This window comes from Gorilla gorilla, chromosome 3, assembly GCF_029281585.2.
Source record: "Gorilla gorilla gorilla isolate KB3781 chromosome 3, NHGRI_mGorGor1-v2.1_pri, whole genome shotgun sequence".
Lineage (NCBI taxonomy): Eukaryota > Metazoa > Chordata > Mammalia > Primates > Hominidae > Gorilla > Gorilla gorilla.
Window position 1 is genome coordinate 74,530,946 of NC_073227.2, and position 16,882 is coordinate 74,547,827.

At 44.3% G+C, this 16,882-nt stretch overlaps 1 protein-coding gene across 14 annotated transcripts in view; it reads right to left on the reverse strand.

The window, feature by feature from the left end:
* The window catches only part of DCUN1D4 (defective in cullin neddylation 1 domain containing 4), an 85,480-nt gene that overhangs the window by 63,826 nt on the left and 4,772 nt on the right, over positions 1-16,882 (reverse strand). For 2 of the 14 annotated variants that reach the window (XR_008679383.2, XM_063705309.1), the window contains exon 1: positions 12,609-12,757. The exons of 1 other annotated variant lie outside the window; for it this stretch is intronic. Coding sequence is in view for 6 of the 13 variants with exons in the window: in XM_063705309.1 (XP_063561379.1) it covers positions 12,609-12,633 (25 nt within the window). In the remaining 7 variants the exon portion in view is untranslated. 11 more of the 14 variants (XR_008679381.2, XM_063705307.1, XM_004038663.5 and 8 more) reach the window with 9 other exon arrangements.

Sequence of the window (16,882 nt, forward strand, 5' to 3'; positions counted from 1 at the left end):
AACACATGCCGTCTTTCCCATGGGTTTCAGATAGACTAGGGATGAGAATGTCAACGATGTGGAGCAGAGACCCATTCCAACCCACAAAGGATGCATTACAACCTTTTACTTGAATCACTGAGATGTTGTATTTGCTATTGCAGCATAAAAGAAAAAAATTCTAGTCCTCACAAGGCTCTACATGATCTGACCTAAGTCATCCCATTCCATTATCCTTGCCTACTCCATTCTAGCCACACAATTCGTGAATATTCAAGTGAATTCCTACCTCAAGGCCTTTGCATTTACTGTGCCCCTCAGCCTCCATGACCCTTGACGTTCACAGGCCCAACAGCTATCTTTCCTGAAATATCTATTTAAATGTCACCTCAGCAGAGATGTCTCATCTAACTTCTTTACGCAAAACAGTACCTCCATCTCCCAGTGGATTTAGATTTTTTTCATAGCACTTACCACTTCCTGATATTAACAGCTTTGAAATATAATTCACACAGCATGCAATTCACTCATTATAGTGTAAAATTCAATGGTTTCAGTATATTCAGAGTTGTGCAAACATCACCACAATCTAATAATAAAACATTTTTTATTAGCAGTCATTCCCCATTTCTCCCTTCACCCCTCTTCAGCCCTAGGCAACCACTAATCTACTTTCTGTCTCTATAGATTTGCCTATCCTAGACATTTTATATCAGCAGAGTCACACAACAGGAGGTCTTTCATGATCCTGACATAATATTAAATATTTATTTATGTCTTTGTCACTCTTCCTAGAGCCCAAGTTCCATGAGGATAGGGACTTCCTTCTGCTTTATTCACTACTCTATCCCAATATCTTTTGGAGTATCCCTTATCAGAAATGCTTGGGACCAGAGCATTTCAGATTTCAGATTTCTTCAGGTTTTGTTGTTTGTATTATACTCACCAGTTGAACATTCCTAATCCAAAAATCTGAAATGCTACAATGAACATTTCCTCTAAGTGTCATGTCAGCACTCAAAAAGTTTCAGATTTTGGAGCATTTTGGGTTTCAGATTTTCAGATAAAGGACATTTGACCTGTACCTACAACAGCACAAACCTAGCACAAGGCAGGTACCAATAAATAGGGGAATAAATGCTTTAAAAATAGTTACTAAATTTAGCAACATGGAGGTTACTCCACGACCTCAAAGACTGCAATGACAGAACTGAGACCAGAACAAAGTGGGCTGAGGACTGTATGAGTGATGAAGAAATACAGACTATGTCAGGCAAAGACAACTTGTTCAGTAAGTTGGCTATTAAAGGGGAGACTAGAAATGCATGTGGGTTTGAAGGAGTTTGGGTTTTACAATGGCAGGACTTGAGCATGCTTAAAATGCTGCTATTAGTTTTGCTTAGTATCCTGGAGGGTTACAGTAGCCAGAATGTGAAGAGGCAGGTCAGATCACAAGGCAGTGAAGATCTAATATGCACTCAAAGATCATAGTACATATGTTTTTAAAAAGTACAAAATACAATTTTAAGTAAAAAAGATCCCCTTAAAAATGAGGTACATCTCAAATAACCTGAAATATAAAATGTACCATAAAGTAAAATCTATGTCAAAACCATAAAAAAGTAGTGTTTTAAATGATTTACAATACCAATTTACAACTCTGTATGCTAACTGATAGTCACTAGCTACATGGCATGGCACAGGTCTCAGTGTCATTTGTAAAAACAAATATATTCACATTTGAGGCTAAATTACTAAAACACAAAGATCTGAAATGTTTTCTATACTGTAAATCTAGGAAAAACCAAAACCTAGGTTTATGGGTCAGTTTCGTACTACATGTCCTTCATGGCTACAGGTAGGAATTTCTTTTTCTACAAAATGGATAATCACAGTGCCTGCCTCATAAGGATATCGTGTGGATTAAATGAGTTAATGCTGCACTGTGCTTCAAACAGTGCGTGGCACAGGGGAAGCACTACCAAGAGTTGGCTATTATGTCATAGGCGAGCAGGAAGGGTCTGCACGATCTGCCCAGTGCAGTGCCCATGGGGGAGCTGCTGCATCTTTTGAGCCCCATCTCCACAGCCCAAAATAAACCCAGCTTCCTAATTAAGCTATTAATATTTAAATGAAACCATTGGCTACACAGTGGAATCACCTAAGAAGACTGAAAAACACCAAATACCAGGGCCCCAATCCAGATCAATTAAATAAAAATGGGTGTGGGGCACCATGTGTTTCTCAAGCAGCCCAGGTGATTCTAACATGCAACCAGAGAAGTAGATTCTATCCCTGACTCTCAACTCAATCCCTGGCGTGCCAGTAGCCAATCCACTCCTGGAACAACCTCAGCACTGCTAGACAGGAATCTAACTCATTCACCATACCCTATCAGCACACGATGAAAAGGCCAAGGTCCAGGAAAAAGATTGCAGAGCTGAAAAGCAGGGTAAAAACCAAAAGAATTGAAAGCAGCAGGTGAGGAAGGTGTTAACTAACTTCATTCTCCTCATCAATAAATATTTGCTATTTACAAGGCACAAAAGCCAAAAGCCAAGGGAGAAAACTGATAAGGGAACAGGTCATTCAAAGTGACTCAGCATTTTCACTGAACACAGATCCAAAGTTAAAGCTATCCAAGCATATTGCTGCTGGCTTTTTCTTCCTCTTGCAGGACTCAAAAAAGGGGCTGGGAGAAGAAACCATCCGCCCAAGGGAGGCAGCATCCATCCATCGCCCACCACACTGCCTGTGCCTGCTGGTGCTATCCCAAGGGACTCAGTCACTTCAGGACACCCGTCTGGCTGCACTCGCAATGTGACATGGTACAAAGGGCCCTAGCTTCATTCTCCTCACCCCACCTACCCACTGAAGGTGAGCACAAATGATCTGTACTACCCACTGAAGAACACACAATCACTGGGTAGTTCACAGTAAAAATCCTTCCATCTCACTAATGTTAAATAAGCCCAGATTTTGGTTAAAGAATGTCAATCAGCTCTGATAACATAAAGCCCTGGGTTGGAGTCAGAGCTCCAACTGAGTCCCAGCTGAGTGACCCTGTACATGCTTCCAAACTTCACTGTGCCCGTGTCCTCATCCATAAAGCCGAAATAACAGAACCTCTTTGCGAAGCTACTGTGTGGATTATTAAATGAGATGGTGCATGTCAAGCACTTAGCACAGTGCCGGTCCATATTATGTGCCAATCCGTTAATTGTTTTCATCCCTATTATTATTTAGAACGTAGAAGACACTGAGACAGACTGAACCTAGAACTACAAAAAGACAGGGCAGAAGAGATCACAAGGTGACGGTGTTTAAAACTACTAATTCACTAGCTATTGGACTTAAATGTACAACTATCCCGTTTCCTGTTTAATTAATAATTAAGAAGTGATCTGTGGCTTAATTTTGGGAATTGCATATGTAGGACAAGACATTAAACTTACCCTAACCTACAGGAAAAAAAAGAAAAATAATTTCAAAAATGTTATGTAAAAATGATGTTAGTAGTTGTTTTCTAGTTTTGCTGCAATGTCGTTGAGATCTCCTATATTTAAAAATAACAAAGTCTATTTAAATAAAATCTAAGAAGACTAAAAATGACTATTTCATTAGTTAAGAGTATGCAAATACTTTGCCACAATTCTTCAGTTTCCCACTTAAAATCAGTTTTTAAATGTCTACTCTCACTGTAAGCAAACCAGCAAAAATGAGAGGGGATGAAGAAGAATGGGAAAGAAGAGACTCAGAAATCCCAGATCCTGATCCTGCTGGGACTCATTCCAAGAAGAAAAGAACCAAGAGATAATCCATCAACTGGCTCTGTCATCATCATTCATAGGCCAGTGACAAAAGAAAAAAAAAGAATTCCAATATACATGCAGTGTTCCAATCAGGGTTTAATGAAAAGCACAAACAAAATGTTAAGAATGATTTCAGTGGCAGTAGAGGGTTACCAAGACCATGGAGTCAGAATGCTTGAGTTAGAATCTCAATTCACCACTTATAAGCTGTGTGACCTTGAGAAGGTGAGTTAACCTTTCTACACCTCAGCGTCCTCATCTGTGAAACGGAGATAATAACAGTCCCTAACTTATTGAGGGTTGCTGTGAGGATTAAATGAGTTAATGCAGGCCAAGCAGTTGAAGCAAATCCAAGATCATCACTGAATTCGTGTTAGTCCCTCCCCATTCCCCTTTGCTCCTCCTCCCTCCCTGTGCCCCACCTCGGACTTCTCTTTCCTTCTCTCAGTTCCTTTCCACTCATACACTCTCCCTGGTGCCTCTTTTGAGTTCTTCCCACTGACCCCCACCCCACCCCTGCCACCAGCTCCTGCCTAGCCCTGCACCTCACCTTCCCCTCCACTCTAGCCTACCAAACACCCACTCTCCTGCCACAGTTCTCTGTCCCCACCATGCCATGTTGTCGCTGGGCTTGGAAAGCTCCCAACTGACCCCATGCGCCACCTGCACATGCATACACATCCTGTTCTTCACATAATCCAACTTCAAAAGCTAAAACTCACATGACAACTGCTAACCATTCCCCACATGTTCTCAAAGCCCCCCGGGCATCCATCTAACCTAGCAGGCATCGTCCCATGCATCCATTCCTTCTGTCTCCACAATGAACTCACTGAAGGAAGCTCCTGAAGCCCTGGCCTCCCCCACACAGTCCTGCCTGTGACAGCAGCACCTGGCAGCAAAAATCCCCTTGAATGTTTGCTGAATGGCTGAGTGAGGGAATGCCTCATTTGGTTCTGTTCTTTCTTATAACCTTTTCTTCTCAAGAATGATTTTTTAAAGCCTACCTAGGAGACTGTCATCACACAGTAATTGTAAGCATCAAAAACATTTTACGTGTTTCATCTCATTTAATCCTTTGGACCACTTATGATTTTTGCCTCCTACTTTCTTCCCTCTGCCCTCCCCCACAACTCTACTCTAAGCACCCCAGCCTCTGCTGTTCCTCAAATACAGGCCTGCTCCCCACTCTGAGCTTCTGCATTTGTATTCTCTCTGCCTGGAATGGCCCCTCACCTCCATCAGGGCTTAGCTTAAAACCTCCTTAGTGAAGCCTTTCCTGGCTCCGCTATTTAAAATTACAACACCCTCCACCCCACCCCACGCCCGCACACAGGGGTGCCTGCATGCACCCCTTCCCTGCTGTTTTTCTCTACAGAACCTATCACCATCTGACGTATTACACAATTTACTTGTTATTATCTGCCCCCTCCCCTAAACTAAAAGGAAAACCTCATGAAATATGAAGAGCAGGGCCTGGTACATAGTAGATACCCAATAAACACTTGGTGACTGAACAGCCTTCAACAGGCAATTTTTAGGCGTGAGGGCTCTGAAGCGCACACAGAGCAGCTGGGTAACTCTACCCCAGTCCCTTGGCTAGGAGATGACAGAGCAAGGATTTGAATTCAGCCATTTTGGCTTTCTTGCCTCCCAACCTGACCCAGGTAACAATTAAAAGACATCATCACATCCAGGGAGAAAACCCGAGCCCTGCATGTCTACAGGCCACAGAGAAGCCAGAAAAGCCATCCACTGGAAAGCCGCTCACCAGAACAAGTCATCTAACTCAAGACACTTCTGTGCGGCAAAGTATTATTTATCAGACTGATAATTTATACAGCACTGATAGTTTTTCTTTGGATTTCATAGTTCAGTAAAAATGAGAGATTTATCATGCCTTTATTATACTGTAATATTCTCAGGAACAGCAAAGTGACAAATCATCAACTAATATGGAGGAGGCCTAAGGTAACATATGTTAAAAGCCAACAATTGTGGTAGTGGGGCAGGAGGAGAAGCACTGACTACAAGGGGACACAAGGGAACTTTTGGGGTAATGAAATGTTCTATATCTTTAGTAAATTCACCAAACAACACTTAAAATGAGTATAATTTTATAATACGTGAAATTATACCTAAATAATGTTGACTAAAAAGGTATTTGGTACATCGGATGTAATTTTTGGCTAAACAAAATAAACATTCCACTAAAACACACACACACACACACACGCACACACACATATTTCTGTAGCTAATATTCCCACATCAGAGCCAAAAAAAAATGCACAAGGAGTTATGTATTAGCTCCTAGGCATCCCAACTTTTGGGGGACAAAGATTAGGAAAAAGCAGCAGTAAAGAGTGGCACATGATGAGACCCAGTGGGCTGGGCTAGTGTGTGGTTCGGGAGTCCTGCCTGACCACCAGCAAACACAGCTCCCACGACCCACAGCTGATATCGACTGTGTCCTCCTCCAGTCCTCTGGGTCACCTCTGACCAGAATGCACAGGCAGCCAGGATGAAAAAGATACATCACTGCTCTTCACAAGGGCTTCTACCACGTATCTGACCAGCGACAGTGACAAGTCTGGATGCTGAAGTATCAGAATTCTTAGTTGAGAGCATCAGAAACTAATTCTAGCTAATTTAAACAGAAAAGTGATTTAAAAAAAGGGGAGGCGGCTATTAGACAGTTCACAGAATCTCCCCCTGGCCATAACAATGCCTAAGGGCACACAGCAGACTGCATCATCATTGCAGCAACAACTAGACCTTGCCTCTAGAAGCAGCACAGCAGCCACCACTGTGCATCCCCCCAGAAAATAGCCACGTGGGCTACTCTTCTTTCCTTGCCTCCAGCCTCAGGTTCACAGTCTCAGGCGAGTGTGTCTGAGAAGATCTGCCTGCTAAGGTAAGAATTCTCCAATCAGACCAAGAGTCAATGGACTGACAGTGTCCATTACAGACACTAATCATAAACTAATATGGAGGAGGCCTAAGATGACATATGTTAAAAGCCAACAATTGTGGTGGTGGGGCAGGGGGAGAAGCACAAATGGATTACTCCCCGTCTCTGCAAATCTACTGATACAGGCCAGCAAAAAATTTCACAAGGAAAAAAAAATCCTCGAAGGCAGAACTAAAATAAATCATACCACAGGTAATGCTATTTGAAGAGGGCAGGGGTCTTTTTCTTTTCTAGTGTTTTATTCAGTACATTAGTTACAAATGACAAGCCTATCTATCTTCCTAGATTGAACATAACTCATTAACAGCATTTTCTGATTAAAAGCAATTCAAACCTGAAGTAGCACATACTTTGCTACATCTAAAACTGTCACATAATGATTGTTAAAATACCTAATTCTATTTAAAATGCATTTCAATGTTTTCCTTCTTAAAACACATTTTAAAATACATGTTCTGCTTAGAATACTTCTCAAGATGTACTTCTCCTAATGTCAATTTCAAAAGAAAAAAAGCAAGCTATGAGAAGAATTAACACCAATTCGAGTTGACCAACTATAAAAATTTACCAGCATTTATGTCAGATTCATCAAAGAAAATTTTACTCTGTAAATCTGAAGAAAGACTTTCAGTGATCTCACTATATTGTTAACTTAAGAAATAAATCCTTAGGACCAGAATATGGATATAAAACAAAAAGAAGGGAAAAGGACAAACACTCTAGGCCCCTTAACATCAGACCTGTTAATGCTGCCTTAACCTTCTGCAGGTAGGACGCTGACACGAGAGACCAGAAACGGACGTGTGCACATTCACAAACACTCCTTCTGTTCCCTCAGCACATCACCAGCATTTTACTCTTTCCTTGAGAATTTCTCCATGCCACATTCTCTAAAACTGATATCTGCATGTTTGAAAAAGAAATATTAAATTAGTTTGCATACAACTGACTTTGTCTAAAAAATGCAAAGAATGAATAGGTGAAAGCTTGTGTTCCTTGAAGAAAAATCTAAAGATAATGAAAGACAACAGCAGCAGGAAGAATTAATTTTTCTAGATAATGCACAAGTTATTCAATAGTTGATCATTTAAGTTCAATTCAATACATACTTGGGTAGCTATGCAAGGCATCATGCTAGATGCTAAAGTGGATACTAGGTAAGACATGGTCCCAGATCTCAAAAAGGTAATAATCTAATTGGGGAGGGGAAACAAAAGTAAACAAGCAGCTATTGTTATGTAACACAAAACTGAGTAACAGAAGGAAGCACTGCTTCAGAGATTCCATGGAAGGAGAGTCTGCTAGAGAGGGAGCACAGTAAAGAAAAATTCTAAAACAGCAGCACTGAGGGCAGCTGGAGCCGGGTGCAGTGGCGTGCACCTATAACCTCAGCTACTCAGAGACTGAGGTGGAAGGACCCCTGAAGCCCAGAGTTCGAGTCCAGCCTAGGCAACATAACAAGACCCAACCTCTAAAAAAAAAAACAAAAAAGAAAGAAAAATGTATTGCTGGTTATTATAACACTGTAAGAAAGGCTGTCTCAGACATAAGGCCATGACAATAGGTATGGGAAAGAGAAGCTGGGCATGGGAAGAGATGCAATCTCTCCTTGCCACTGACCAGGAAAGAAGCGGATAAGAAATGTCCAGGATTTCAGTGTGGGTTATTAAAATTACTGCAGCTTCATTTACCAAATGAATAAAATTTATTAGTTTTGTTCTCTTCTTTGACTATTAAGAAGCTCAGTGCCAAATATTTCTAACATATGGCAAGTGTTTCTGTGTACCTTACAAGTCTATATATAAATTTTTCTTCTCTTGACAGGATTTTATCTATATTTAGCAAGTCACCCCTAATTCTTTTAGAATAAGGCAGAAAATAAATCAACATAAAGGTTGAGACCAAGCCAGAGACAGCTGGCCAAAGTAGCTGGTTCAGGGATATAACTTGCAAGTTGCCAACCCAGCGCATTCTTCTCACCCTTCTTCCATCCTATGAAAGGCCATATCTTACAAGAGATGCTGGTAAATGCCAGACATTCACTGTGTCAGCCTTCCTCACAGCTAGCAGTGGCATGAGATCAGTTCAATCCAATGACACTGAAATGGAACTCTCCAAAGTGAGTTTCTGCAAAAGACTTCTCTGTTAACAGGGAGTTATAAGGAAATATGCACCTTCCTTCCCTGCTTTCCAATCCAGGCATGATGTCTGGTGCTACAGCAACCATACTGCAAACATGAGGCAAATGAGCCTCAGGAATAAAAGCTAAAACACTAATAGAAGAAGAAAAAGATGCAGAACCTAGATCCTTAATGACATCATTAAGTCACTGCACCAGCTTTAGAACCAACTACTTCTAGGTTTCTTGCTACCGAACAATAATAAGCCCTATTATTTAAGCCATTAATTTGAGCATTGTATTGGCAAAGGCATCCTAACCGATACAAGAGATCATCATGAGGTCAGTTTCTCACAGGTTGATTTTTATACTGCTAAGTTAGCAGGATTATTAGCTATTAATTATTAGTTATAATCAGCAGATGATGATTGAGATAATAATGTAAACATGTAGCCAGGAAGAAGGTAATAAGCCAAGAAGAGCTGCTGGGAGCAACTTAACATAAAAACAGAAAAGGAGACAATGATAAAGTTTGAAAAAACATGATTAAGTGCCAGTAGGGGTACATAGAGTTAAGAACAGAGGAAGAAGAGAGTGAAGTCCACTAAGAGAAAATGAGTCAGGCCTTCTTTTCTGGCAATGTTACAGACAAGATTACCTAAAAATCCTTCTTAATATAAAACAGTCAAAAATTCTGGATAACGTGTAAGAAACATCTGTTTAAATGCACAGCTAGGTTCACAAGAAAATAAAGGACCTCCCCAAGCGCCAAAAATCAAAAAGGAACCTAAAAACCAGAGCAGAAAGTGTGTAGGAGCCTAGGGCTTTGGGGAATGGAGGGAGGTGGGCTATATGTGTATAAAAAGCACCTGCCCTTTGGGATATAATAGAACAAAAGAAAAAGAGAAAGCTATGACTAGCTTCATATTTTCTTTAAAAACACCATTTTGAAGACAATTATAGCTCTTGCATGTTTTTCAACCTCATCACTTTACCCTCTGCAAGAAAAAATTCCAGAGTTAAGTGCACATTTTTGTACATATTTTTATATTACCAAGAGTTTCCTGGATATTTCACCACACGATTAAGTAAAATATGACAGATAGATATAAATGATCTCCACAAGAACACCACACACATTGCCCAATTTTTCACTCATCATGAAAAGAACCACCAAACAATCAAGTATCCAAGTTCAGTATGTTTGTAACCACACCAAAAGGTTTACAAATCTTAGGACTTCTTGGTAATATTTTTATCATCAGAAAAATTACAATATTCTTCTAATGACTATGTTGCAAGTAGTTTCATAATACCTTATATATTACATACAAAAATCTATCATCTCTGCATTAATCTTAGCCTTCTACATTACAGATTCTGGAGTCCCTTCCCTGTAAACAGTCAAGGGAACTGGTGAAGGATGTGATGTTTAGGGAGTCTACTTATGGAGAGGAAGGTTTCTAGTATTAAGGAGTGAAGGAATTGCAGCCTGCAGCTAATAATAAAACAAGCAAACAAAAAAAGTCTTATGGTTCTCCACTTTTTACAGTTTTCTTCTATTCTCATTTGCTTTCCAAGCTTCTTCGAAAATTGAAGACGTCACATATTACCTTTGCTCACCTTCACATTTCCACCCTAAATTCCACTAACCCAGCTCCATCACTCATTTCAAGACAGTTATTTTTTCAAACACCCCAAGAAATACCAACACATAGTTTATATTATCGTTACAAGGGTTACATGTACCTCCACTGTGTTCTCATATTTATGTAAGGGAATGCTGGAACCCAGTGCTTACACACACTGGATGCCATAATTAAATACACCATTCTAAAGGCTGCTTTACATTGTGTTGCTTCTTGAATGTTTTCCCACAACCCGTGCGCATGATGGTTCAAGACCAAGCATTTATTCCACAAGTAAGGCCACAAAATGCAGGGGGAAATTCACTTGGGGACCAAGAACCTAAGTGTGAAGAGGGCTGCGCCTGGCGTAGGCTCTCCCCCTCCCAAGGGAGAAGGGCTGGGAAGTCGCTCCGTCCCTGGGAACTCAACCGCCTCCCGAGAGCGCGCAGGAGCTGGCCACGGAATAAAGCACGAGTTCGCCGAGCAGGAAGGCTCCAAGGGCGCGCTGCATGCCGGGACTCGTTTCCACAGTTACCCACGTGCACCCAACCCAACCGCGGCCGGGCGCGGCCGCGACTACAAGTCCCAGAATTCCGCGGGACCGCCTTTCCCCTTCACACCCGTTGACTGGAGACAAACCCTAAAGGAAACCCCTCAAGCGCCCTCCCAGCACGCCTGGGAGAAGTCGCACCCCCCGGGCGTGGGGCGCGGCCTAGGGCCCGGCCATCCCTCTAAGGAAGCGGGTTCCATGGCACCAACCCCCACACCTGATAGACAGAAATTAGACAACTGCGTCACAGACTACCAAAACCACGGACTGCCAGGGACCCCGACACCTCCCCGGCGCCAAGCCCCCGACCCGGCCTTCAGGGCCCGACCCCTCCGGCTCCCGCTGCTGAAACCCCGCAGCCCGCACCCCTGCCCCGCCTCCTAGTCCCGCTGCCGGAGCCCGCGCCAGCGCTGACCTCGCTTCCCGCCGTCCGGGGGGAACCACGGCCAGTTCCAACCTTAGGGCACTTACCCCGTCTCCTCCACCTCAGCCCCGCCCCCTCCTCTCTCCGCACCCCGAAGCTTGGACTCCCCCCTTCAAGGGACCCTGCCTCGACAGGGAGAGGAAGCACCTCCCCTAAGCACAGTCTGACACCCCCTTAGCCCGGCTCCGGACCGAATCTGGACGTGACAGTCCTCCTGCCCAACTCCGCCCCACCTCCCCTTCCTCCCCGACTAGCTCCTCACCCCCATTTCATATTCTCTACCCCTGCCCCCACTCTGCCACCCCAAATCCTCCCCACCTTTTTCTCCTCTTCCTCCCAATCGCCCTACCCTTCCACACCTGCCCCATCTCATTACCCCAACATCTTCCACTCCCACCACTCTCCGTTACCCACCGCCCTTCCAACGCCCCTCCCGCCCCGCCGGACTCCCCAACTACCATTACACCCCAGTCCCTCCCACCACCTCGCTTTCCCGTTACATCAGCCCTCGTCCAGTCGCCCGCCCTCCTGCCCCGCTCGGCCGCTGCCCCCATTCCCCCACCCCATTGTTTGCCGCCCCCCACACCCCCCCCACCAGCCAACCAGCCCTTCTTCCCATTGTCCCCGCCCCCGCGCCCCCCCGGCACTCACCCGCCTTTCTCACGGAGCCGCCCGCACCGCTCAGCCCTTTGGATATCCTCACCCATGTGCCCCGCTCGCTCGCTCCCTCCCTCTCCCCGCCGGTGCCACCCCCCCACATCCCCGGCCCTGCCCGCTACAGCCCAACGCTGCCTCCACCTCCATGCACCCCGGACACTCCGATCTCGGCCCTTCATCGCACGTCCAGCCCTCCCTTCCCCCAACACTGAAAGAGAGCCAGTCCCCACCCCCCTCACCTCCGCCCTCCCCGCAGGCCGGTCCCTTCCCCCCACGCCCGCCCCCGCCCCACGCCGCCCGCAGCGTCACCGCCCGCCCCGGCTCCGGGAGGGGAAGGGGTGGTTCCCGGGCAGGGGCTCCCGGCGCGTTTCGGGACCCGAGGCGTGGGGCGGGGACTGCGGGAGCCGAGTGGCGAGTTTGGCAGCCGCCGGGCCCCGGCCCGCTGGCTGGCTCTCCGCTACTCACTGACAGCGGCGGCATCCGAGTGCATTTTCAGGCAGCTCACACCCGGCTCGCCGCCCAGGCTCCCGCGCTCGCCTCGCGGTCCCCCCACCGGCTCACTGCACCTCGGCTCGAAGCTGAGGACCCGCCGCCGGGCAGTCCCAGCCCGCCCATCTCGCCTTCTCCATTGGCTAAACCGCGGCTCAGGGGCCGCCCCGCTGCGTCTCTCATTTGACAAAAAGAGTGCCCATAGCGCCGGTCTGGAGCTGGCAACGAGGCCCCGCCCCCCACGGGCCAATACGATTGGTCCTGGGGCCTTGTCTCCGTAACGCCCCTGGCGGAGGCCATGCTGCGGAGCAACGGGTTGGGCCCGGCTGCTGTCAGTCACCCCCAGGGGTCCGAGAGCGCGTGTAGGGGCGAAGCTGGGAAATTGGTCCACCTTGACCCTGAAACCCCGCCCAGTGGCGGGCGGGATTGGTGGAGCTGGAGACCCACCAAGAAAGATGGGTCGGCCTCTGAAACAAAGCACGCGAAGTGTTTCCCAAAGAATAGAGCAGGGCAGCGCAGTTGGGGGCGGCTCGTACCCGCTGCTGGAAGTAGGGAAATGCGTCCATCCCTAGCGCCCGGCGCGACGCGGCCGGGTCTCCCGCCACTTGTCCCACGACACTTGTCCAGTTCGCGCCGAACTCGGACTGGGACTTCTCTTGCCAGCTGTTTCCTACCGCAGGAAACTGGATTAAGGATTGCCGCGTCTTAATTTCCAGCAAACCTTCTGGTGGGGAGCAAATTTCCATTTCTCCTACGAAGATCCATCCTCTCCCCACTTTCGAAATGTACTTCTTTTCCATAGTCCGCACACTTGTTTCGCAGAGTTCGCACACTTCTTTCCTCTAGTCACTAACGTCTGTTAAAGAGGCTTCGAATGCCACGAGCATTGTCCGTCACACACATCTGTATGCCCCAGACATCAGACAGAAATACAGGGCCGCGCTCTGAGCTGCGGACTGAGCCTAACACATGGACGAGTCCAGGGGGCAGACCACCAGCCCGTGAAAGACCCCCGGCGGCATCTAAGAAAACCTGTCACTCCCGCGGAGAGGCCGTCCAGAAATTGAAACTGGCTGTGATTTGGCAGAGGGAGACGTTAATTTTGGTGAATTCTTCTGACCCTAAGTCAAGAATTCGCACCATTTCCATGAGTTCTGCCCTGATTTTTCAATACTTGAAACTAACTTATCACACCGCATTATGGTAACAGAACAATATTTCGAGATATTAACGGAGGATTCCCCCCACCCCAACTCACCCCCACCCTACCCTGCCTCCACCCTCATCCCAGCCACCAACTCCAACAACAACACACCTACAAGGCATCCCCATATCCTAAGGCCCTGGGCCATCTGGGAGCCTCAAAGAGTAGGTGACACCACAAATCACAGGTAACAGAACGCACGGTCTTTTTGGTTTTAGATTTCTACAGCCCAGGCTTTTGGGTTTCGAGGCCCTGAAATTTAGATTTTAAATCAGGACACAAATGTTATGCTATTTGGAAGGGGCTCAGACAAACCAGTTTCTGTGTCCCACAGCACTCCCATGGTAAAATGCTCCCTCCATCTTAATCGCTAATTTCTCTTTAATAAATTACATCCTTATAATACTATTTATATAATATTTTTATCCTTCAAATATTTATGAATCACTTTATGGAATCTCAGAACTGTACCTGAAGTTATTTATTATTTACTTCAGGTTCTTTCGCAAGACAAGAATCTCTCATAGAACATCCTTATTGATCACCTTTATCATGACAGTACCTCAGCGGGGCCCCACAGTGATGGGTAGGTACCTCTGGACTCTGAGATAGGGGATTGCTTGTTGGGCAGATCTAGCAGTAAGAATATCCGCCCTTACTCTGAGCAGGGAAGCTGCTCCTGCATTCTTTATTCTATTTATGTTTCAGCTTAATCTACATCTAGGAAATAATAAATTATATGTCATTTAATACAAGTTTCAAATCTTTTGTGTGTGTAATATTTATGATTTTTTTTTACCGTTTACTATGGTACTTCAAAGACTGAGACGCATGTTATTTTGCACAGAAAAGGGCTTCCTTCGTGACACCTCTAAATTACAATAAGCCCACAATTAATTATAGCTAGCCATTTGCTCTATTAATTTATTTGCAGCATACTTTATAATAATGTGTATAAGAGTTAAGCTAGATGAAGGATGGGTCGGCTGCTTTGCCCCAGCTCCCAACACTGGCCTGGCATATGCATGGTGTCCATAAAAATTTATAGAATGTACAACCTCTGTTATTTCTCAACATTGCTTTCAGTTGAGTCAGTATGATTATTTTCAAGTAGAAAACAGACTTAGAGGTAATTTACCCAGATCTTTATAAAGAGTCAGCTATAGCCTAAGGATTGAGAGGCGAAGCTCATTCCTAGTCGGCTGACTTTCACTGCCCCCACGTTTTACGAAGTATAATAAAATGACTACATAATGCTCTGCAAATATTACCTGGTCATTTAAATAATCCACACCATACAAACCTCTGATATCAGGAAACTTGTTATAGTTATCTTTTTACTTGCCTAGCACCTAGTACAATGCTTTCAAATATTGTGGTAGGCACTGGTTAACCACACCCCTTAAAATGAATGTTTACTGTACATGAAATTTTAGATCTGGATAGGAACCTTGGTGATTATCAAATCCAACATCTTCATTTTAAAAATATGAGACTTGACGTCCAAAGGAGTTAAATGTTTAATCTGAGTCACTTGGCTAGTTGACAACAAAACAGGGCTTAAATTCAGGTTTCTCAACTCTTATCCCCTGTACCACACTGTCTAATATCAAAGCTTCAAATTCCAAAGATAGGTAAACTACTCTCCCTTCCCATCTGAAAGTTACTATGCCAATCTAATACAAGTCTGCTTCATGGTTGAAATGTTGCCTTCTTTTTTATGTATTTCATTCAGGATTTTTTTCAATATGTAATTCAATACTTCACTTTTTTTTTTCTCATTTGTAGTATTCCCAAAGAACATGATCCCCATGGAGAGGTTTACTGAGATAATAATGTTATACTTCTGTACATTTATATTTGAATCCCTGGAGAAAAAAATTAATAATTGAATATCTTGGGACTGTGATGGGTAGAGACATTTGGAGATGCAGTCTTTATGCCATTTCATTTCACCCAGTTACTGCTTTAAGGTAATATTGAAGCAAGTTACTCCATGTTAATGATACCTAATTTAATTGGAATTTTTCTATTTGATTAGTCATACAATATTAATTTTAATCAGATATATTTTGAAATGCCCTAAGCCTAGATTAGAATGTGATATGGAGAAGTCTAGTAAGAGAAAAAAAACAGCAGAGCTCTTCAATCAAATGTTAAGCTTTCCCCTAAATTCTGCTAAGCCCACTGTAGCATGCTTTTCCTGCATGTGTTGGGATTGGGAGTAGGAGGAAGAATAGCATAGTCCTTGAGACTGAAAATAAGTTGGGCCTGCACAGACAGATAAATGTGTCCCTGGTAAGATTTAAAGAGAATAAGAAAGAACACAGGACAGAGAGGAATTAATTTGGCCTTAGATTACAGTGAGAGAGTTGGCAGAACTCCTTTAGTAATAAAATGTCAGGCTAGGTGGGTTTCTAGTATTTGGAAATGAAAATAAACCCCCTCCAAAAGGAGAATTTATCTATAGAGGGCAGGATAGTTTTCTTTCTCCAAATATGACCAACTGAATTTGCTGTCCCAAGTGATAACAACTTCTTTCTTAATGCTTCCTATGTGACGGGCACTACTCTAATAGTACTGTACTGGTAAACTAATCTACTTAACTTCACAACAACACTAATAACTAATAACTAATACTAATAACTAATAGTATCCCCAATCTACAGGTAAGTTAACTGAAGCTTCAAGAGCTTCGGTAACTTGCCACCCAGCTAATAAGTAAACGTGCCCCTAAGTAGTCAGACTCCATGTTTTTAATATTCCTGTGTTGGGCTTTAGTTTCTTTCTTTCTTTCTTCCTTTCCTTCTTTTCTTTCTTTCTTTCCTTCCTTCCTTCCTTCCTTCCTTCCTTCCTTCCTTCCTTCCTTCCTTCCTTCCCTCATTCCCTCCTTCTCTCCTTCCCTTCTTCCTTCCTTTTCTCTCTCTCTCTCTGTCTCTTTTGAGATGGAGTCTCACTCTGTCACCCAGGCTGGAGTGCAGTGGTGGGATCTCCATTCACTGCAACCTCTGCCTCCTGGGTTCAAGTGATTCTCCTGCCTCAGCCT